General features: G+C 41.1%; 1 protein-coding gene across 2 annotated transcripts in view; it reads right to left on the reverse strand.

Moving 5' to 3' along the window:
* The window catches only part of DNAJC6 (DnaJ heat shock protein family (Hsp40) member C6), a 62,947-nt gene extending 39,356 nt beyond the window's left edge, over positions 1-23,591 (reverse strand). Inside the window, exons 1-2 of one of the 2 annotated variants that reach the window (XM_048496608.1) lie at positions 23,310-23,591; positions 4,931-5,120 (exon numbers count right to left, since the gene is read on the reverse strand). In XM_048496608.1, coding sequence (XP_048352565.1) covers positions 4,931-4,943 — 13 coding nt within the window. In that variant the 5' untranslated portion in view covers positions 4,944-5,120; positions 23,310-23,591. Of the gene's footprint in view, positions 1-4,930; positions 5,376-23,309 lie in introns of those variants that run through there. The other variant, XM_048496607.1, reaches the window with a different exon arrangement.
* Between the last annotated feature and the right edge of the window lie 494 nt (positions 23,592-24,085).

Below are 24,085 nucleotides of genomic sequence, written 5' to 3' on the forward strand. Positions count from 1 at the left end.
TACACTCACTTCCATGGGAGCAAGTCCCACTGAAAGTAACAAATAAATATGCATGAGATCAGGCTACAAAAATAACAATAAAGTGGGTGTTATAACCAACATCACCTCTGATCTTTTATTCATCCAGTCAAATGGATCTGGACTTCATTTACCAATTACATTAAACTAGTTTACCACAAATTAAAAACATCCATTTATGTGCACTAGTATCAATTGGCAAGAGTGAAAATATTCAGTGTTATACCTATTTATAGTGTTATTCATTTATTTCCTTCACTTATTGCCCCTCTTTGTCACCGAGTCTCAAGACAATCTCGACAGTGAGACTAATGACAAAAGAACTGTAGTGAGAAGCACTCTGTATCTTCAGACAGGCTGTCTAATTGTTGCAGGTGAATTAGGGTTTTGTTTTGTTTTCTTTAGTGAAGCCTACAGAAAATGTATCACCTGTAATAATAAACTGTCTACAAATATGCATTTGCCTGGAACTGGTACATGATTTCTATAAAGTTTGTTGAGTGACTCATGACAGTTCTCAGATGAAAATGACTAAATGAACTAAAGCAGAGGTGTAAACATTCCCATGTGATTTGCATGCATTAACATTTATAGAAGCAACAAATGTTCAACTGAGAGGAGGCAATTTGAAAGTACTGGAAATGCTCCTCCACCAATTCCTTTTTGAGCAGATATTGCCAGCATCATACTCACTTATACTTGGGACCAGATATGATGATAGGCTTCAGATTTGATATATGAAATGAAATTCAGTATGGCCATTTTTGTTACTGAGCAAGGACAGGAATTGAATAAACACAGCAATGTGCAAAAGTGCTGGACCAGTTAATTCACAACAAAAGGCAGCAACAAAATAGTTGAAATAATGTTCACCAGGCCTCTATATTTTAGCAAACTTTGGTCTCTGCTTTATGTAGTTCCTATATTTTCCTTACCCTACTACTCTCAATTAGATTCCATAATAAGTAAGTATATATTATTTTCTGATTATCTATATCATATTTTCCAAACCCTTTTAATACACATTGATTACTGGGCAACAGTGAGACAGTGAAAGGATCCTCTAGGCATTAATATCCACTGGTTCTGTGATAATAAAGGATTCAAGATTCCCATCTCATTTCCCCAGGGATTGTTGTATTGATCCTCAGATAGAGCTGTCCAATGGAAAGTTACTCCCATCTAGGTCCACTGAAAGCAATGGGCTTATAGCAGAGTACTGCATAGTCACCTCTGCATTGCTCTCATCATAAAACTACATGTTCTAATGCTAGTGTAATATTTCATTTATTTAATTTTACAGAATTTATACTCTGCCTTTCTGCCCTCATAAGAGCCACCAAGATGGCACCAACATGAATTGCAAACATACATAACAAAATTACATCTTAAAACTCATTAAAACCAGTTGAAGGAACTCCTAAAATTCCAATGCACAGATTACACACACACACAGTTAGCTGCATATATCCAGTGGTGAGCAAGGATTTTATTCATTCAACTGCTAAAGAAATGGCTAGTCAGGAGACTGTAGGGCTTACAAGCTAGTGCAAGTTTGGAAAACCCTACCCCTTTCACTGTTCACAAGTCTGGGAAACACTAACCCAGAGATAAGATTGGTAGAGGGAGATCAGAGAAGTGAATTAAAGAGCTAGCTAATGTGCAATTAGAAATGTACAGGCTATGTCATCATAAATGGCTACAGCTTGTTCTTGGCTACCACTGATAAGAGCTTCGCTTCCTCATTCATTCAGCGATCTAGACCCCGTTGGATGGGATGTAAGTGTGAATCATCTTCCCTTTATCTTTGACTGAAGAACGGTACACTCCTATCTGAGATGGTCATGTTCTTACACTAAGTGCACAGCTTCTGGAGGGACACACATGGAGTTGTGAGGGAGGGAGGGGACGCCAACGTAGCGAATCAGATCAGCCAAATCACTCCTAATTATCAGTGTGGTAACAAATGTCACACAGAGATCACCTCCCAACCAATGGGCTCCCTTTTATGGTGGGAATGTGCAATTGTTTGGGTTGTTCCAATTTCCTGCATTGCCATGTGCCATCATGAAGTTAAGTCGAAATTTAATCTCAAAATTTTGAAAGCTATCACAATTGTCTTCCCTTTTCTTTGATTCACAAACATTTTTCAAATGTTTGAACATCAAGATTAATTCCTTTTAATTTGTGAGTAAAATAGGCAGAAACTTGTACAACTAAACATTTTAAAAAGCAAAAATACCCTGTTACAAAGTCCAAATAAAGTGTTTTTTTTCTTTCCCTCATGAAAAAAATCAACAGGTTAACCAAGAGTCTTAACATGTCATGTGCTGCTCTGGGAGTTCATACACAAATTTCGGAGTTCTTTAATCCTATTATAGCAGTTCTTTTTAAAGGCAGGTAAAGTAGATGGAACCACCTAAGGCTTTATCCCAGGGAAACCATGAAACCTTTGAATCCTGCTTTAATGAGTAACAACGAGAAAAACACTAGCCTTCTTAACGATTTTGCTCTCAGCTTTCTTCATAAGTAGGCAAAATCAAAAAGTAGATTTATGATATATTGTCAAAGGCTTTCACGGCCGGATTCAACTGGTTCTGGTGGGTTTTCCGACACAGCCCGGAAAACCAAGCCAGAACCAGATTTATGATACTTTAAGGTTTTCAATTGATCAATGCTACAATAAATCTACTATTTATTTATTTATTCATTCATTCAATTTGGTAGACCATCCTACCCCTGAAGGGCTCAGCTTATGGTGATCATGGGACATGCTGCCTAGTTGCAGATGACTTATAGTCATCTTAGGGATTCAAGGGAACAGATGTTCAGAGGTGGTTTCCCATTGGCTGCCTCTATGTAGCAACCCTGGACTTCCTTGTATCCCACCCAAACATTCACCAGGGCCAACCTTGCTTAGCTTTCAAGATCCAAAGAGAAAGGGCTAGCCTGCCCATCTAGGTCAGGGCCTATATATTAGCCTGTAACTGGATGCAAGACTGCTTTTTGCTTTTGCTGCAACAGTAAGCCACTGGAATTTCTAAGGAGGCCAGGGACTTTCCCCTTTCCTTCTACAGTAGCCTTACAGTAGCCTACAGTAGTCTTCTATATCAATTAGGCTGCTTCTCAAGAGCCCCATGTCCTCTGCAAGACTCAGACAAAAAAGGCTTAGTTTACCAGAGACAAGCACACACAAGTAACATGAGATCCAGGCCCTGTAACAACTCCAAGATTCTTTAATGTTCTCATTGACAGATGCAGACTGAAAAGAAGTATTATTTCTTCAGCCCCAGTCTGAAGCTTGATATGACACAATTAATTCAGTTGTATTGTAATACAAACAGGATTCCCAAATGCACATTCTAGAAACTGAATTATTTTATGCAAATATATTCAATTGCCTCCCCGCATGGCCAATAAACCAGTTATCATGAGCGGCTCTTTGTTTTGCCTCAAGAAAGTGTTTTCACCACTAATGAAAAACCAATGCACTACCTATAATACTATCAGACTCTCCATATGACAGATGCATCTTGAGATTCAACTTCTCCACTCTCTAAGAGAATCTTTAAAAAATGCTGTGGCAGCACATCACAGTATAGAGAATGCTTATGTATCAAAAAAGAAGCTCTTGAGTGGAAAAAGGAAGTCAACCTCATAAGTACAGTAATTCAAAACTCTTTGGAAGCACTACTAGCATCACTGGCATTGCACAAGCTCACTTTCTTAAAAGGTCAGGTCCATATTCCACTGTCAGGAAATAATAGATAATCTACCAGTAACGACTTTCTGTAAACCAAACCAATCAGAACCTGGACCACTAAAGAAGTGAATAATTTCTCATTACCAATCCTATGAGCCATCTGGCTGTCCAATTGGGTGATTTAGCAAAAAACAAAACAAAAACCCAATGTTTGCAGCATGCCAGTCTAATTCCTCTCGTTGGGTTTATCAGGAATTCTGGAACAAAGGGGTAGGGTAGGAAAAGTCCTGAAGATGCATACTTTACTTTCTATGGAGAAAAAAAATGCTTTACAATGCAACCTCTAAGAACAATTACACCCTTCCTAGGCCAGTGACTTTAACAGATGTAGAAAAGAGTAACTTCACTTAACTCAGAACCATTAATCACTGGCAAACTATACAGGGTTTTCAAACATCTCTTTTTATGCGTGTAAATATTTCAACTCCACCATAAATACAGGCAGAGAAGCAGGTAGGATGCACACACTTTTGAAGAACACAAAATAACTCAGGGGCCAGACTGATCAGGATAGTACCTTGTAGAAACAAATAAGCAATTCCTTAGCAGTCTTCGTTTACAAGAAAACAACAACATTGTCAAAATATCTCATTTTTGTGCACATAATTGTTGCCACCATATATTTTCTTCCAGTGAGATAACCAAAGGATCCCAAGGATGCTCACATAAGTGCTGGCCAAGAACCATATCCCTTTTATTGTCCTTGCCAGAATTTCCCCAGTATTTACACTAATTTATTGGTACATCACAAAGAAGATCATCAGCAAGAGCAAGAAGGATCCTCTCTTCAGCTCATTTCCTTCCACACAACCTGAGAACAATACCCTGGCCTCAGCAGTTCCTCCGTGTCTCTCCTCACCCCTTTTCCCATCAATTAATAGCCAAGAGTGACAGCTGGATACCTTTCCTCATTAAGTGGCCTTTAGAGCTTGTTAAAATTGCAGCACTCAGGCCGTCTACGGTTTCCCCTCCTTCGAAATCAGAGGATCGCCTGGATCAGGTCCAGGTCCGCCTCCCCCACCCTGGGCAGTCCACTCCTGGGCCTGGCGGATCTTGCCGGGAGAGGAAGGTGGGGCTGTAACATGATCTCTCCTCACCCACCGCCTCCCTCGCCCAGCGGCGCAGAGCCAAAGAAGTTCAACCCGGTACCTGAGCTGTCCATGGTGCTGTAGTCGAGGGGCTGATGCTGCTGCCGCGCTGGGCTTCTTGCTGCCGCTGCCGCCGCGACCACCGCGGGGATCACCCCTTGTTTGCTGATGCTGATGCTGCTGCTGCCGCCGCCGCCGCCGCCGCCGGTTGCCTCCCGGCTGCCGCAGAAGTCACCGTTGCTGTCCACCAGCTGCAAAGATTCATAGCCATCATTGTTGGTCTTTTTCCGGTAGCTCCCGAGTAGGCTCATGGGCGAGTCAAACAGAGAGAGCCTCCGCTTGGCATAAAGAGGGAAGTGGGGAGGAAGAAGAGGGGGAGGGGAAATCACAAGTGCGGACCCTTCCCCAAGAGGAGGAGGAGGAGGAGGAGGAGGAGGCAGCCACACATCCAGACAGGGGCCACAGCCCCAACAGGGCCTTCTTTGCTAGCTGGGTGTGTGCGGTGTCCCCTCCCCACTCCCCTCCCTTCCCCGCCTCTCTGCTTGGCAGCGATTGGAGCAGCCGTGGAAAGACGCGCCCCGTTCGCGGCTACAGACAAGAGCTGGGTCCTTTAGGCTAGAAGCCCATCTTTTTCTGGAGAGGGCGGCCGGAAGCAGAGAAGGAGGCGGCTTGGCTGTGCCTTCCTGGCCACTTGGCTTTCCGAGCCAGCGTAGAAGGTAGCGACGGAAGAAAACAAGAACACCACCTAGTCGGGAAAAGGCAAGTAAGCGGGAATGCGACCAGAAGACTCTGCTTTTTTCTTCCAGCATAGCCAAGTCTTGAAAGGACTTGATTTTTAAGCTTCAGATTCCATAGCCCACCCTCGGAAATGTGGAACTTACAGCATGGTGAGTGGAACACACACCAGTATCATAATGTTTTCAATAGATTGGAAGTTCATCAATGCAACAACAAACATCATTTCTATAAATGTTTTAATCTGACAATTAAACTTATATTAGAAACATCTCATTTTCCCTTTGGCTGCCGAAAAGATAAGGGCCAAATTAGTTGCAAATTTGGATACTGACTTGATTCTTGTATGTTGTGAGATGGTAGCACTGTTTAAGATGTACTATTAATTATCTAATGTATGTGTTTTTATTCAATTTTATACTGTTGTGAGTAATTCTAGCACCATGTGACCAAAAACAATAAATTTGACTTTGATACATTCATACAAAAGCTGCTGTTTTTCTAACTCCTCTCCCTCACCCACCCCCAATTTTACATCCTCAATTTTGCAGGTTATTGTCCTGTTTTTCCCGCATTTGAAAAGGCAAAAAAATCAGTTTATACTAGAGGACAGAATGGAAGGAAAAAAACAAAATCTTTATGCCACACTTCAGATGTGTAATCAGGAAACTGGCATTTAAACAAAGAGTAAAGTTGATGTGGATGCCCCTCAACCAGTCACAGAAGCAGGGAAGAACTGAGTGCTAAATTGTCTGAGCCCATGCGTGGTTGCAGAGAAGCAAGTCCCGTGGGATTCCACTGAACTTGTTCCCTTGTCAACTCAAAACTATTTCAAACAAGGAGGTGCTGTTGGTCCAGGAAACTGAGGACCAAAGACAACATGTAAATCCTGTTTTGAATGGAATTACAGCTCAGATTCCCAGTTGCTCCCAGGTATTGGTGATAGCCATGAATACCTGTTTCCAGAAGTGCTAGACATGGGCTCCAAGCCTGAGAACACTTTCTTAGGAGTAAACCACATGAAATACAATGGGACCTCAGCCCATACAGCTAACCCAATGAGAATCAACCCCTAGTGGGCCTAGTAGCATTTTTCAATCACTTTAAAGTAACATTGGCATTCATGGGTCATACTTGTGGACACCATAACATCTACTTTGGCACTAAAAAGTGGTCACTATCTCTCATGTGCTGGTAATATCTGATTAGATTACTGTAACATATTCTCATAGATTTGCCTTCAATAGCTACCAATAATGTAGACAATAGCTGGAAAAGAGTTTTAGCAGAAGTGTACCCTTTTGTATGCATAACTTCCCTTTTACATCCTAGATCCCAGCTGGTATCCATACCTAGGTCAACGTGCTGGTTTTGACTTTTAATGCCTTTAAGAGTCTGAAGCCATCATATGCAAACAATTACTTTTTTGCATGGAAACTACTTATTCATGTCATAATGGAACCCCTATTTTCCCATAAATATTTTTACCTCAATTATATCATAGTTAAGTTTATTAGTTTTATATGCCTCACTTTCCCTTGTGGTCTCAGGGTTGCTTTCAACAACTTCATAGCATTTATACAATAAAACACCTAAAACATAGTCTAAAAACCAGATGGCAGTTAAACACACAATATAAAACAACATACAGAGGGAAGTAAAGATGGATGGGGGAAAGAGAGGCCAGATGATCTAAAACCATAGCTGCCTCAACCATCTGCCTAGTGAACAACTCTGTCTTACAGACCCTGCAGAACTGCATCAAGTCCCATAGGGCCTGGGTCTGACTAGACACTAGAGCATTCCAATAGGAGGAGCTACCACAGGGTGGGGTGGGGACAAACGCCCCAGGTGCAGGTGTGGGGGTGGAGAATCACTCCACTCACCCCTCCCCTCAGACTACCTCCGCAGCCCAGAGCAGCCTCCGTGGATCTGAGCAGGCTGCTCTTTTAGCTTTTAAAGGTAAGTGAGGTGGGAGCGCCCTGCACCATTTTGCCCCAGGCACCCTGCACCATTTTGCCCCAGGCACCAGGCACCAGTTCCTCCCCACCCCCCCACCCCCCAGCACTGATTCCACCTGTTTGGGGGCCAGGGCAGAAAATCCCCTCATCCTGGTTAAGGCTGACTGGACTTCTTTTTGGCCAGGGATCACCAGTGGGTTTTCATTTGCCAAATGAAAATATCTTTGGGGGACATATACCACTTTTTCTCTCAAATGGAGTCCCAAAAGTGACTTAAAATATTGTGCTCATTTCCAGTTTATTCTCACAACAACTATGTGGGGAAGGTAATGTTGAAAATGTGACTGGCTCAAACCCACCCAGCAAACTTCCATAGCACAGTAAGAATTCAACACTAGGTCTCCAAGATCATAATCTGACACTATAACCACTATACCACACTGGCTCTCTGTTTGAACAGATGCCCTTACCTGTTGACCTTTACTCACAGGTATATATACTCCACTTGCTTTCCTTTCCAACTATCAGATCCTCTGAAGATGCCAGCCACAGATGCAGGCGAAACGTCAGGAGAGAATGCTACTAGAACATGGCCATACAGCCCGGAAACCACACAGCACTCCAGTGATTCCGGCAGTGAAAGCCTTCAACAATATATTTAAACACTGACTTCCAGACTATAAGGCTAGAATCCAATGCACTGGGGATAGATTTAAGTATGATTCTAAGTTGACCTGTTTAAAATTGCTCTCTAGGACATTTTTTTCTTTTTGGATATCAAGTTTTGTCTATTTTATGGTGACCTCTGCTGGGGTTTTCAAGGCAAGAGAAGTTCAGAGGTGGTTTGCTATTGACTGCCTCCATGTCAGGAGCCCGGTATTCCTTGGAAGTCTCACATCCAAATACTTGCCAGGGTAACCCTGCTTAGCTTCTGAGATCTGATTAGATCAGTCTAGCCTGGGCTATCCAGGTCAAGGCAGTCTTGATAAAATATGTATTAGACTGGTCTGCAATTCAAATGTGGGGAAAACAGTTTTTAAACTTAGGACAAGGTGACCAATCATTTTGTATATCTTCCTTGTCCTGCCAGATTATTAGTGTGTTACTTTGTCAAACCTCTTGCATTCCTTTAACTGCAATTTCCACATCTCCAAATTCAATATAATAAATTGCTGTCCTTGTTCTTTGCAATAGGTAATGCAGTCATTCTTGAGTGACCAGATGCAAAGGAAGATATGGTTCATGCAAGGCAGGACAGGACATTTTGTATGCTAGTCAGTTGAGAACTGATCCCTGTTATAGAGCAAGGCACAAAACTTCTGCCTATCAAAGTTTTAAATTATGTCTCTCAGGCATCCCATTGACTTCAATTGTGCTATTCTATATGCTGTGCTTGAGCACAGTAGTAGCACATCTACAGCTATTCCAAGGACCAATGGGTGGAAGAGATGCTCTAATTGTCTGCTTTACAGAACTAGGCAAGCAGATCTCTGCAGTGATGCCCTCTCATTAGAAGAGCATGTACAGTGGTACCTCGGTTATCGTTGACTTCGGTTTTCGTCGGTTTCGGGTTTTGTGGACTTTTTCTGCACAAAATTTGTCTCAGTTTTCATCAATTGCCTCAGTTTTCTTCCTCAAACACAGAAAAAAATTGCCCAGAAAAAGTCCACAAAAACTGAAAGCGACAAAAAGTCCACGAAAACCAAAACGGGCTGGGGTTTGAGGAAGCCCAGCTGGGAGGCAGAGGGAGCTCCTTATTTGGGCAGTGACATCAGGGGGTGTCACTGCCCAAATAAGGAGCTCCCTCTGCGTCCCGGCTGGCTGGGGTTTGAGGAGCCCAGCCGGAGGCAAAGGGAGCTCCTTATTTGGGCAGTGACACCTCCTGATGTCACTGCCCAAATAAGGAGCTCCCTCTGCCTCCTGGGGTTTGAGGAAGCCAATTAATCCATTGGAGGCACTTTTTGGAGTGCCTCCAACGGATTAATTGGATTTACATTGATTCCTATGGGAAATGGTGCCTTGGTTTCCATTGATTTCGGTTTTCGTCTATTCCTTTCAGATGAATTATCCACGAAAACCAAGGTACCACTGTATTTACCACTCTAAAGCAAATCTTAGACTGCCCTAATTTGCTTTTGGTGTTACAATTACCAGTCCTTGCCACATGAGGATCCTAATAAAAAAATCCAATTGATCCAAAATCAGCATCACAAAGTGATCTTGTAACAATTTTACCATTCCAAACCTTTTTGCTCTCGCAATGTGACATTACAGCTTTAGAGAGAGAAGCATGATAAAACAAACCGAGACTTAGCATTTTACTTTCTGTCCTTAATATATTTTTCCAATTTTGTGCCCACACACAAGAATAAGAGCATATTAACAGAGCAGTCCTGAACAGATTGACTTCAGTGGATTTAGAACAGTGTAATTTTTCTTAGAACAGTACTGTAACTTTAGAAAGCATCTGAAACAGTTTTTTTTCCAGAGTTGGAACTCTTGTCTCCTGGATAAAACATTATTCTCTTATTTTATGAACACTCTTAAACACACACAAAAACCAACAGGGATGCCAAAAATGAGTTCAATAATTAACAAATACCTGCCCAAGCAAAACTGCTGATATCTATCACCTGTAGATAGTAAGGTTGTTTTATCAGAAGCATTCCTATATGCAAGTTCCTGATTCTGATCCCTAGAGCATCTTGTTAGCTCCCACTAAGCACTGTGGATTCTAATCTGAAGAATTGGGTTTGATTTTCCACTCTTCCACATAAAGTGTGCTGGGTAACCTTGGGCCTGTCACAATTCTCTCAGAACTCTCTCAGCCCCACCTACCTCACAAGGTGCCAGTTGTGGGGAGAGTAGGGGAAGGGAAGGCAATTGTAAGCCACTCTGAGACACCTTAAAGGTAGAGGGAAAAGTATGGTATAAAACCATCTTTTCTTCACTTCATCAATACGACTTGCATTAGTAATGTTATTGGTTGTTGTGGGTTTTCCGGGCTATGTGGCCATGGTCTGATAGATCTTGTTCCTAACCATTGTTAAGATGTAGGCGAAACATTAGGAACAAGATCCACCAGACCACAGCCACACAGTCCGGAAAACCCACCACAACCACTTGTTCCTAACGTTTCACCTACATCTGTGGCTGGCATCTTCAGAGGTGTATCACAGAGGGAAGTCTGTTATACACTGTGTCCAGTGAGAAGGGGAAGTTTAGTGGGGTATATATGGTCCATGTCCCAGGGTGGGGAACCAATCAGTAAGTGTTTGGGTGGAACTAGCTATGCAAAGGTGTGGTTGACTGCATTGTAATGCGGGTGGGGGGGTTTTCAGTCCAGGGAGTGATTCACATTTGCATTCCCTGCAGCAGCAACAGTCTTCGTGAATGCAAACCCTGTGTCTGGGTGGAATCCATTGTCCATGAACCCAGCATGCCCTTGGCCTTTGATTCTGGTGTTTTTAAGTACTGGTAGCCAAGTTCTGTTAATTCTCAGAGTCTCTTCCTTCTTGTTGAAGTTTTCTTGGTGCTTGTGGAGTTCAATGGCCTCCCTGTGTAATCTGACATGTCCCATTCCAGCCACAGATGCAGGTGAAACGTTAGGAGCAAGATCTACCAGACCACAGCCACACAGCCCAGAAAACCCACAACAACCAGTTGAATCCAGCCGTGAAAGCCTTCAACAATACAGTAACATTATGAATTCCATTGTAAGAACCAGATCTTAACACTTCTACAGATATTCTTGCTTTGTGGCAGGGAATAACTAAAAAAAGAAAATAATCCACAAATCATTTAACACAGCATAGTTATGTATGTAGCAAACCTAAATGCCCTGCTTCAACAACTTCCATTGCCCTGCTTCAACAACTTCCATTGAAAACATTTTACAACTTCTGAGTAATAGCTTGAGCTACGCATTTAGGATCAAGGCATTCAGTGATATGTAGACTGTATGGCTGGCCCAAGTACAAGAGATATTGAAAGTATTTTGTGCATTTGGGTTTCCCCAAGTCTCAAATTAAAAAACGTCACAATGGAAGAACACATTTCCAGAGCATTCTAAGCAGCAGCTTTGGCAAGAAACATGCCAGTGTGGGCACAGTCCTGAAACTGCTTATCCCAGAAATAAACAAAGAACAAGCAGTTTATGATCTATATACAGGTGATTTCTCAATTGGTTAAAACTATTAATAGTTGGATTTAGACTGATTCTGTACTTTTAGTGTTTGATGGACTCCCAACAACAATCTAGGAAAGCAGACCAGCATTATTATCCCCATATCACATAGGAAGGGGTGAGAACCAGAATGTCTTGCCTAAGGCTTCCTTCCTATGAGTTTTTGGCAGCTGCAAGATCTGAACTGGGGACCACCCAACCATCTTAGCCATCTGCAGTTCAAAGAACCTTTAATTTTTTGATGTCCAGATATCAAGAAGCAGCAGACTTCCTGTAGCTTTAATAGCTGGATAGGAGCAGGAATTTAAGCAGGTAAGATTTTTAAAAACAGGTGCGATTAACTTTCATCACTGAGCCCTTCGGGGGAGGGCGGTTTATAAACCCAATAAATAAATAAATAAATAAATAAATAAATAAATAAATAAATAAATAAATAAATAATTTTATTCCACTGTTTAAAAGTACAGGAGTCTTTTCTGTATCTGAGCAGCCTCTATATTACTACCACTGATGGGCTCTTGCAGTGTTACCTAAGAAATATGTCCCAGCATGCATATTGTAGAACAACAGATTGTAACTTGACTGTTCCAGGTCTATGGGTGTGAATATTTTTCATGTCAAACCTGGAATTTATTATATCCACTTTTATATCTTTTCTTTACAATTGCAGAGGAAAGAGGGAAGGAAGATGGAATTGGCTGGGTTTTTTTTCCAATTTAGAGTTACCAAAAGCAGAGCTCCTGTATCTAATGCTTGGATTATGTGTTCCTGCATCGCAGGGGGTTGCACTTGATGGCCCTTGGGAGTCTCTTCCAACTCTATGATTCTATTATTTTTAATCATTGGCACAGAAGAGGGAACCTTAGCAGATACAGCTTTTCATGTAGGAATAAGGAAAACTGCTTTTAAATTAAATTATCATTTTTAATATAACTGTTAAAGTGTGGCATCAAAAACACAGAGAAGCTTGTTGCCCTTTATAACTGACTGGTCTATTTGTATCAGTGTATAGTGCTAACATTGTTGGGAAAAACATTATCATTGATGTCTTCTTTCATCACTGATATAATTTTTTAACAATGCAAATGAAGTTTCTAGATAGAAAGAATGAAAGTATTTTCATCTCCTTCAATCAATTATTTCTACCTGCTCCTATAACAAACAATTCACTATGGCAGTACATTCTGTACTATGCTGTTTAATATCTTGGCAGGATTTGTGGGCTAAAACAGAGTGGATTCAAGTCAACAGTAGCCAAGTAAAGTCAATTAAAAGGTTGCTGAATACTTGCCTGGAACTTCAGGCGACAATAATTTTCTAGCTTTAATTCCTGCATCCACTTTGAACTTTTAAGGTATTCAATGGGTTATTGTACTGCTCCTGTCATTTCAATCTATTCTCAGATGAGTTCATATTGTTGAATTCATATAAATAACTAAAACTGGTATATATATCACAACTCAAGATTTACATCATCAATTTTGAACACCTTTGAATCATAGTATGATTTTGTTCAATTGCTTTGCAAGTACAAGTCACTCCAAATCACCTTACAGCACAACCCATAGCTAGCAACTCCCATGTTAGTATACAAATGTGCCCTTTAGTGACAACAATACAATACAGACTGCCTTTTTGTGGGTAATAGCTACACACAGAATGAAAAGCAATCATTTCTTTGTTAGTTTATTTGCCAATTGAACTTGTTGATCACAGATTTTGGAGGTGCACAACATGATAATTGTTAGCCATCTAAAAGTTATACATGTTGGTTCATAGTTCATGATGTTACTTGAGAGGAAACTGCAGCTAGCCTTGATTAGTGTGCCAGTATAATACCCTGACTTGCAAACACACATTTGCAGTAGCTACACTTTATACTTTTAGACTTGATAAATAGCATCTGCCTCTATAAATCCATCTGCCAATGATGTATCTCTGATCAGCTTCTACTTACAGTGTCGTTTCACAGTTATGTATGCTCCTTCTATATGGTCTGAGAGTTCATTAGATTTATGTTAAGAAATAGTCCACAGGAGGACAACTGGATGTCACTTCCTACCCTCAGGAAGGTGCATAAGATCAAAAGGCTTTTAACTGAGATTACTGTTTTAGAGAGCTATTCTAAGGGCAACTTTAGAATTATAAAAATACTTGTTTATTCAGACCATATATTTGTGGTTAAGTGATAGGTATGTTTTGTGGTTTTGTTATATTTTGTTGGCTTCTTGTAAAGCATCTTGAGTCCTTAGAAAAAGGCAGGATATAAAATATTTTGATAAATAAGATATTTAAATATCTTAGGCATGTATCTAAAAACATAACATGTGGTGGGGCCATTGCAGTGTGTGTGTGTGCGTGCGTGCATGTGTGTGTAACAGAATATACTATATATCATATACAGGTTAAAAAAACCCCACTGACTTTGACTATGACAATGAAAAGACAGCCATTTAAAACATGATAAATTCACTCAAAAGCCGAACTGCTTTTCTTTGGCCGTTTCCACACAGGCATTAAATAGCGACCTGGAGACGACAAAAACGCTGTCTCCAGGCCGCCATTCGCACGGGAGGCGCAGCTGCAACGCAGCTGCGCCGCCCTCGCGCCACCCGCCCGGCCTGAAGCCGGCATTTCCCCAGAGCACTGGGAAGCGCTCTTTTTGGGGAAACGCCTCCGTGAAGCCGCTGCCGAGTGAACGGCAGTGGCTTCACAACGCCTCCCCCACCCGGCACTTACCTTGTCCCCGGGCCTCCGGCGCGTCGCCGAGGCCTGGGGACATGCCGGGTCGGCCGGGCGCCGGTGCTCCGTGACGCCGGCTGCCCGGCTGTTCCCAGGACCGTCCGTGCAGACGGTGCCAGCGTCGTCGGGTCGGCGTCAGAAACGCCGACCTGGCCGTTTCCGCCTTCGTGCGGAAACAGCCTTTGATTTTAGAAAGTGACATAGAAAGCAGAAAATGTGTTTTCTAGAAACAGGAAAAATGTTGGAAATAATCATTCATATTTTTAAACCCTGCCAAATTTAGAGGGGAAAGCCTGATTCTGGAGACTGCATCTTTAAATTGTAGCTGGAATCCAGAGAAAACTGACACAGTTGTCACTCCACCCCCCAGCACACATACACACTTGAGTCTCTTTTCAGAGAGCAGCTCTTAGCAAGTGCTACTGCAAAATTCTGACATGGTTCTTTTAAACTTTGAAAATTACTTCAAGAAGTAGTGTGGAGATTTAATGTGAGAGCTCTTTATACGTTCAGTCCAATAGGAATAATATGTATGCACCAATGGAAATTAACCTTTTAAAACTCACCTGCCAATTCCAAAAATGGTTTCATAACTTCAGGAAGGTTACTGGTTGGGGTGTGAACATCCTACAGGAAATATGTTTATACATAGGGAGGGGGGTACATTGTTTGACCCTCTAGTTTCCAATCTTAATGTTTTAGAAGTTGGTGGACATGAAGTGTTTATGACCACAGACAATGCTTTGGTAAATTTTCCCAGATTATCCTGACCCATATATTTTCTACCATTTCTCCTCTTTTCTTTTGATCATGTCTTGTTCCCCTCATGTTACAGAAAATAAAATAATTGTTTTTGTTGCAGATTGAAGAAATGAGATAGGGCGAAATGTCTCTCATTTGGAGCAATTCCACCAGGTTATTTTATACATTCTCTGTCTAAAGCCAATGAAAATTAATGGAGTGTGTTTCATGCAAAGAAGATACAGTAAGCACGGGGCTTTGTCATGGTAACAGGATCCTTTTTGCTCCCATCTGCAGTGGGCAGCCTGTGAACACGCAGCACAATTTCCTGCAAATGCCACTTGAAACCATACTGAGATTTCTCCAGCTCTAGTACCCGGTATTAGTCCTGTTGCTGTGTGTTTTTCCTTGTATTTTATTTGCCTTTTTCACCTCTCCTATTTTTTAAATCCAAATCCCTGCTGTTTTCTCTTTTTTACAATAAACCTTTTTTATAAAGACTTTTTTGCTTCACTTAGTACAACCTATATATCTGGGACATTTCCTTCAATCTTTTTTCCCATATACTAGTCTGCAAGATTGCTACTGGTTTGATGAAAAAGTTATTTTGTTATTATTCTAGTACTACACTGGAGGAAGGCTTTCTCACTAGGACAGTCTAACTTAGGAGGTTCTGAGTGGTGGTAGAGGGTTAGCAGGGTAATTTCCATTGAACTTCTCAGACAAGGGAACTCCCCAGAAAAGAAAGGCATAATTTCTCCCTTCCTGCCCCAGGTTATCCGGATCTGTCAGATCTCAGAAGTTAGATGTTGAAACTACCAAGGAATTCTAGGGTCATGATCTGGAGGCAGGCAATAAAAAGCCATCACTGAACATCTCTTGCCTTAAAAACCTCCCAGGGTTTCCACAAGTCTGATATGACTTGACAGCACCGCCCCCACCCCCCGCCACAAAAAAGGTATCCATTTGGAAGATGCAATTAATTAAATTGTGTAAAAATGTATCACCAAACATTAGCATTTTTTTCATTTGAGTAGTTAAAGTCAAATTAAAATACCCTGCTGAAAATACACAAAGAAGACCACCCCTTAAGGAACTTCACAAGAAAATAGTCTATTTGCATTTCACAAGTGAAACGAAAGTTGGATTAACAAGGCAGTTCTGAATTGTCACAGTCTTTTAAGCCCATTGACTTCAGTTGAGTCAGAAGTATGGGACTCCTCATAGGATGACACTGAAAGCTGCACAGTTGGATGGATCTGGGGCAACATTGCCATCTGCTGTATGGCAGAACTTCACAGTTCTTTTTAAAATATCTTATAGTGAGACAGTGTTCTTTAGAGTATGTTAAGAGTATCTACTTTGACTTACTGTAGCATAGGATTTGTATCAAGACTTTTACTAAGACATACTAAGTACACAAATGGTCTGCAGGTTATTTGGGCAGAATACATGAACCAAATGAAGCAGTGTTGGTGACAGCAGACTCTACAATTTCCTGCAACCAATAGTCCCTCTAACTGTGGTAGGGAACTGTGTGGAACTGAGCCACCTGCACAAGCTCCCTTTGCCGGTGGCAACTCAAACTGTGTGGTACAAATACAGTGCTGCATGGCCATGCAGCTTACACAGAATGTTGCTTGCAAAACAGCAGAAAAACCACCACAAATGTAGATGTGTAATCTAGCCTTTTGTGTGTTTAATCAGAGGTAAGAGCCTCAGATTTCAATGGTGTTACTTCCATATAACTGTGAACAGTTGCAACCATACAGGTAGATCATGGGTGTATTTATTGCAAAGTAAATGCCTAATCTGGATAGCCCCGGCTAGCCTGATTCATCAGTTCTTAGAAGCTAAGTAGGGGTGGCCGTAGTTAGTATTAGGATGGGAAACCCCAAGGAAGTCCAGGGCTGTGACACAGAGGCAGGTAATAGCAAACAAACCATGACCATCTTTTGCCTTGAAAAACCCAGAGAGTTGCCATAAGTCAGCTGTGACTTGATAGCAAAAAGGAGGCTTTCTCTTTGGTAAGTGTACATATGATTGCAGCCTTAAGTGCTAATTTAGTGCTATCACATTGATTCTGAGCAATGTTATAGAAAGCTCTTACAGAATAAAACCCACTGCAGGAAACTTGCAGACTTTGGGGGTCTTTTAGCAAAAATTAACTCTGTGTGAAAGGACAAATTGTATTTATATCATGTACCTAGGAAAGACAGCAAACCCCAGATTATGTAACAGCCATTGAAATAAGAGGACACTTCAATGTAGTGATATGTTTATGAATGTAGACATTTGGTTCTCTATTTATTTATTTAGAACATTTATTAGCTGCCTTCCTTCCTTATAGAACTTAAGGTAACTTACAATGTAAACAATAAATCACAACAAAATACATAAAAACACATAGTTTAAAGTCAATAATTCAAAACTGCCTGTTGGCAGAATTGAAATTACTCAAAAACCATCATGAATAAAACATTTAGAACAGTGACACTCATAACAAGGCTTTAAAAAAAGATACAGCCTGAGTGTGAGCCATAAAACTACTTAACTATTTGGAGGTACGATATGGTTTTGGGTGGCCAGCTTTGGGTTGGGAATTTCCTGGAGACAGGGCCTAGGGAAGGAAGGAATTACAGCAGGTTATAATGCCACACAGCCCGCCCACCAAAGTAGCCATTTCCCCCAGGGAAACTGATCTCTGGAGATCAATTGTAATTCCAGGAGGTTTCCAGGTCCTACCCAGAGGGTGGCAGCTCTATATTATTGGAAGGCATATGATGTGCAGCAGTCTTGCTAGACAAAGCAGGGTAAGCCTGGTTAGTGTTTTGATGGAAGCTCCAAAAATTCCACTTTTAATTCCAACACAGACAAAAGGTGGATGATAAACTGCCATCATTCCCACTAAATTTCTATCAGGTGCCTTAAACAACTGTACAGATCATGAAGCAACAGCTCTTCCATGCTGGTGCAACATATACTTGGATTAGGACTTGCTAACCTTCAAGCAGCAACAATCCTCAACTGAATGACAAAGCTGTGGCGGCATCCCTTATGTGGAGACAGACACCGCCTCCCTTTTAAAGCCTAAAATGAGAAATCTAAAAATGCCACAAAGGTCCAATCAGCATGGTGGAACAAGTCACTCATTTCCCTTCCCCTGCACCTTTTCAAGTGCTGAAACAGCTGGGCTCCCCTATATCTGTTTTTACCACTTGAAAAGGCATAAAACAACAGCATCCTGTTCTGCCATGCTGATCAGGCCCTCATGACATTTTTAAGTCAATCATTTTAGGCTTTGAAATGCCAGCTGCATCCCTGTGTTAGACATGAAGATATTGTCACATTCAGTTTGGCCCTATCTCTCTAGTTATAGCACCACAGTCCTTGCTTTGAAATGATGCTGTGGCATGCTTTTTCTCTGAGGCACCTCCTCACTTTTACATTTTGTACTTCAGTATAAACTACATGTGCATTGAGATGCAGGATGGTACATTGCCACTTCTGGGGAGGCCATAAGACACTATAATGTGGACCTGTCCTTTTCATAGTAACTGCTGCCATGCATTTAAATGTTTAGCATATTAAACATTTGTGTCCATCCTCATCCTATGGGATGCATGCATATTTTGCACTAAACTGGCTCCCTACAGACCCCAAAATAATCCAAAGTAGTCTACCTAGCTCAGGGGTCTGCAAGCCGCGGCTCCGGAGCCGCATGCGGCTCTTTCAGCCTTATACTGTGGCTCCGCATGGCCTGGAGGTCGGAGGGTAGCATGGGCGTGTCCCTCCAGAGCAGCGCTGGAAGGAAAGGTGAGTGGAAGGGCTGAACCAGAGGCAGCTCCATGCAGAGCCGCCTCTCCGGCTCGGTAGATCTTTGGGGACATGGAAAACGGGTCCAAATGGCTCTTTGGGTGGTAAAGGTTGCTGACCCCTGACCTAACTGATAACATTCCATGGATTGTCAATTCATTGGCTGATCTGGTCTATGGCAGATTGTCTCAAAAAACTGAGATTAAATGGAGATTGGTCACCAGTAAGCAGAAACATAGTTTGGTTTCTGTGCCTGTGGAGAAGAATGCAAGAATGAGGAGGGCATGCAAACAAGGCAAATAAACCATGTTTGGGCCCAGTGCTTAATCCCAGTGTGTCATAATGCCTGAATTCAGATCAAGATTATCTACCATGGTTTACAGGTCACCTTCCACATCTTGCATGTAGTCTTGGCCTTGTGGATCCATTGTGTTGCTCTCCATCCTTCCTGCTAGCCTACTTGTTCTTACCATGTTGGTTACCCCACTTGCATTCCCAAGACTCTATTGCTTTGGAAAGAGCTTATTTACTTCCCTTTCTTATCCATCCATAATTGGGCTGCCAGTTCCAAGCTGGAAATTCCTGAAGGCTTTGGGGTTGAACCTGGTGAGGGTGGGGTTTGGGGAGGAAAGTACCTCAGCAGGGATGTGATGCCATAGATTCTACCCTTGAAAGCTGCCATTTTCTACAGGGGAAATGATCTCTGTTGTCTGTGGATCAGTTGTAATTCCAAGAGCTCTCTAGTCTCCACCTGGAAACTGGCAACTCTAATCCATACACCTGGTTGAGAGGCATTATTTATCGAACTTTAAACTGTTCACTAATGTTTGCTCCACAGATTTAAAAGTGACTTAGATAAAAGCAGTCTGGGGGTTATTATGGTTTCATTATTCTTGTCTTATTAGAAGTGATATGTTTTAATGTACTCTAAACTTTTAAACCACATATTAACCAAATATCAATGACAAGGTTTAGGGGGGGAAAGGCTTGAAATTTTCTCTTGGAACAAAACCCACAAAGCCATCATTTTCCTGTGGTTAATTAGAACTAATCTTAATGTGTTCTTTCGTGTGTTGTTTGAGGCTTGAGACTTTCTGGGTTTTAATCCCAGAGAGAGCCTGCGTAGTGCAAATGTTAATGTGCTGGATTAAAATCCCAAAGATTGAGGTTCAGATGCCATTCTGCCATAAAAACTTGCTGATTGACCTTCAGGTAGTTACTGGTTCTCAGCCTAACCTACCTCACTGTTTTATTGGGAAGATAAAATGGAGGAAAGGAGAATGATGTAAGTCACTTTCTCATTTGGGAGAGAGGTACAGTATAAACGAAGTAAATAAATAAAAACAGGCTTTACATATTTTCTAAAATGCAATGAGGTACAATACCACACAATTCAGGGAAGGTGGTTCTTCCCTACTAATCAGCCAAGGGAGCATGGTTTCCATCCATCTGGAATTACTACTAATCTGCAGACTACAGAGATCAGTACCCCAGAGGAAAAGGCAGCTTGGCAGGGTGGACTCTGTGGCAGTATATTCCTCTAAGCCCCTTCCCCTCCTCCAGTTCTACTTTCTCCATGCATTGTCCCCAAACCTTCTGGAATTTTCCAAGCCAAGGTTGACAACACTACAAATGAGTGGTATACAATGGAGCAGGGTGATCCAGTGTCAGGAATGATTGCTTAATATTCCAAACATATATTCTTTATCTATTTACATTATTAAGGCCAGTATATATATTCAGCATAATCAGTTGTAAAGAATTACTGGGATTATCACTTGAAACTACAGGCAGGACATTGCATGAGTTTGCCCCCCCCCCCCCCCAGCTGATAGAAGTAATGGAACATGCAAAATTAATGTGCCATGGGTTAAGGGTTTAAAAGCTAGCATTCCACCTAGCATCTTTTTGCATATGCAAGGATAGCTTGTTTTGTAGAGCACCATTCAAATATGCAACTCCTAGCTACAATCTGATACGATCCAGGAAAAACTTTACCATTTGATTCCGCTGAATGTGCAAGTTGGCTCCCAGAATATTAGTCTTTAATTGGCCAGTTATTGTAACATTATGCCAGCTACATAGGCTCAAACACAGAACTTTAAAAAAAAAACCCTGCAAACATATACTGCAGGATGGCACTAAGAATTGGTGAGCTTGTTGAAAATGTTTGGCTATGACTGGTTTTGCATATGAGACTGGTCCCCTCCATCACTACTGGGGGATGGAGGGATAGGGTTGCCCGATCCAGGTTGGTAAACTCCTGGAGAGTTGAGGTGGAGTTTGGGAGGGGCAGGGACCTCAGCAGAGTATAATGCCATAGGCTCATTACCCACGAAGCACTTATTTCAAGCCTGTTCTCTGTGCATTGGGTTTGCAGAGCACTCTTCTCACTTTTCTCTGTTGACACTTGAGCAGGCAGCACAGTGCTTGCACCACTTGCTGGGAAGACTGATTGTGGGCAGAGAGAACATGTCCAGGGCAAAGCTGTACTCACTGGCAAATCTCCCACTTCGGCAGCCAGCAAAATTAAATTTGTGCTAGAAGTAGTCTTGCTTGCTTCAGAGAGAATGAAAAGTGAAAGCAGGGCTTGAAGAAATATGTCTGTTCAAGAAATTTTGCTGCGGCGGGTATTTACCATCACCAAACATCTTGTGCATAATCAGCCATAGAGTCCACTCTCCACAGCATCTGTTTTCTCCAGGGGAACTGATCTCTGTAATCCGGAGGTCCCACCTGGAGGCTGACATCCTTAATTGATTTACCTTTAACCCAAAATCATCTCTACAGTAGTCCTTCTCTACACAATGTATTCTTCTATGAAGCATAGCTATTTAATTTTAAAGAGGCACTAGATCAGAGTCTTAAGGATAGATTTTGTTAAGGCGATATACAATTATTTTTAAATGCCTGACTACACACTAACTCTGCTCAGAAAAACATGAAGGGGGCTAATGAAACTACACAAATACAGGCTTCAGGCCTAGGCCTTTTTTCTGCTCTTTGAGGATTAATCTGCAGCAGCATAAAGCTGAATGTGCTGCAGATTAGTCCAGTCTGCAATTAAATAAGAATGCTTATAGTACCACTGGCATGCAATTAAAAACAAGAGTTTCAAGGGCAAAACACAATTCCTCCTTAAAGGTTAAAGGGATTCGTAGCTGCTGCCTATATCAGCTGTTAGCATTTCTTGGATCAAAAAAGAAACAGATGCTGTCACAGCTATCTAAATATAGAGTATCCCTGCATTGTCTTCAAGCTCCTATTGATAGCATCTGTACTACACAAACTTATCTAAATAGGTTTTCCTCACAAATTAGGTTATATGTGAAAGATGTACAGCTCCACTCTCTAAAATACATTGGTTGGAGACCTCTGTCAAACCAAGTTCTGCCATGGTCAAATCATCCCCACCCCTTTGCCATGTCTACAAAATTTGTAGAAATCAGATAAATTTCTGAGAAGGCCAAATATTTCATTTTTTAAAACTCACTTAAAATATCTTATCTGTATTGGAGACTAATGACTCCTCACCACCTCAGCATCACAGGGAAAGCACACAGTTCAAGTTATCTTCCTTCACTCCCTTGGACACTCTTGGTTTTTATAGTTTAGATATTAATTCACAAATAGTTTAACATAAATATGTAATGACATGTCATCAGGATTTTAAAATGGTTTTTTCCCGAAGGGAAGAAGGTATATTGATACAGATATGAAGGACACCTTGATGCATATATCCAAAATGATCAGATGGTTTAATATGTTTTTATGCTTTCAAAAGAAAGGATTTTATCTACTGCAGATTACACAGGGATATTAATATTTTAACATGGAGCCATTTCATTATTTGTGGCTGACATTAATATCACCAGATAACCAACAGTAAATATATATTTTCACACTTGGAAGTCTTGCTATGCTAATAGGCACACAGCAAAGGACTGTTTTACTAGTCATATAGCAACATATATTTAATTCTCAGCTAAGATCTTGTAAATTAAGCATCCTAATTTGTGCAATGAATAGCAAACACAAAACATTTTGATACCAGAAAGAGATTTCAGTACAAGCTGAAATCCCTTAGCATATTATATAACTGCATTTATTTTTAAACAAGCCTTCTTTGCCTTCAGGATGCTAGGATGCAATTTTAAAATGGTTATTCAGCAAAACAGACTATCATCACTGTCCCATATATTTATTAGACAAAATCTTTTTGTAAACACTGTACATGTTTCCAGGAATCAGTTCCTTACCTTTATTTTCAGATTCTTTCATTCTGCATTCCTCTTCTAGCTGCAGCTCAGCAGGAAAAAAAACCAGCTGATTTCTGAAACGTTGACTTTTGATTTGTCATTCATAGCCAGTCATAGGTCACCAAGGCTACGTTCTTCAAGCTCGGACACTGATGTGCGATAATTTGTAGGAGAAGGTTTTCAAGCACTTGGTTATAGTTTAGATTACAGAAAATCAGAGGAAGGCTGAGGATGTAAGTAGACATAACATATTTTACAAAATCTGGCATGGAATAGGATCTGGAGTCAAAAGGATTTCTCTCAGTTCATTTCTGCAGTTAATATCATTACCTATTTGTAGAGTATTTTAAAAATAAATCTAGACCCTTTTGCTAATTTCAGGGGGGGAACAAGATAAAGGAAGGCATCTAGAGGGAATTCCTTGTAAAAAGACTATCTTGCTGCTTCTTGCATGAAATCTGTGTGGTATAGAACGATTTCATTTCCATTTTTAGAAATGACACTATTCATTCCAGAGCATAATAAAATGTCATATCTCCTGCAGTGTATTTGACATAGATTCACTAATATAAGGAAAGCATTAGTATATGAATATTATATCCTAGGTTACTTTGCTTCCATTTTCACTATAAAATTAGTGTGGCTTTATCAGGAAGTGGTCTACAGTATTCCTGTAGATGTGTGTGAGGTTTTTTGATTATGCTTATTCCACAAGAAATTTTCATTTATGAATTACAAGTGGGAACATGCAATAAGTTGCAGGAAGCAGCTTATTT

The sequence above is a fragment of the Sphaerodactylus townsendi genome, linkage group LG05, assembly GCF_021028975.2.
Source record: "Sphaerodactylus townsendi isolate TG3544 linkage group LG05, MPM_Stown_v2.3, whole genome shotgun sequence".
Classification (NCBI taxonomy): Eukaryota; Metazoa; Chordata; class Lepidosauria; order Squamata; family Sphaerodactylidae; genus Sphaerodactylus; species Sphaerodactylus townsendi.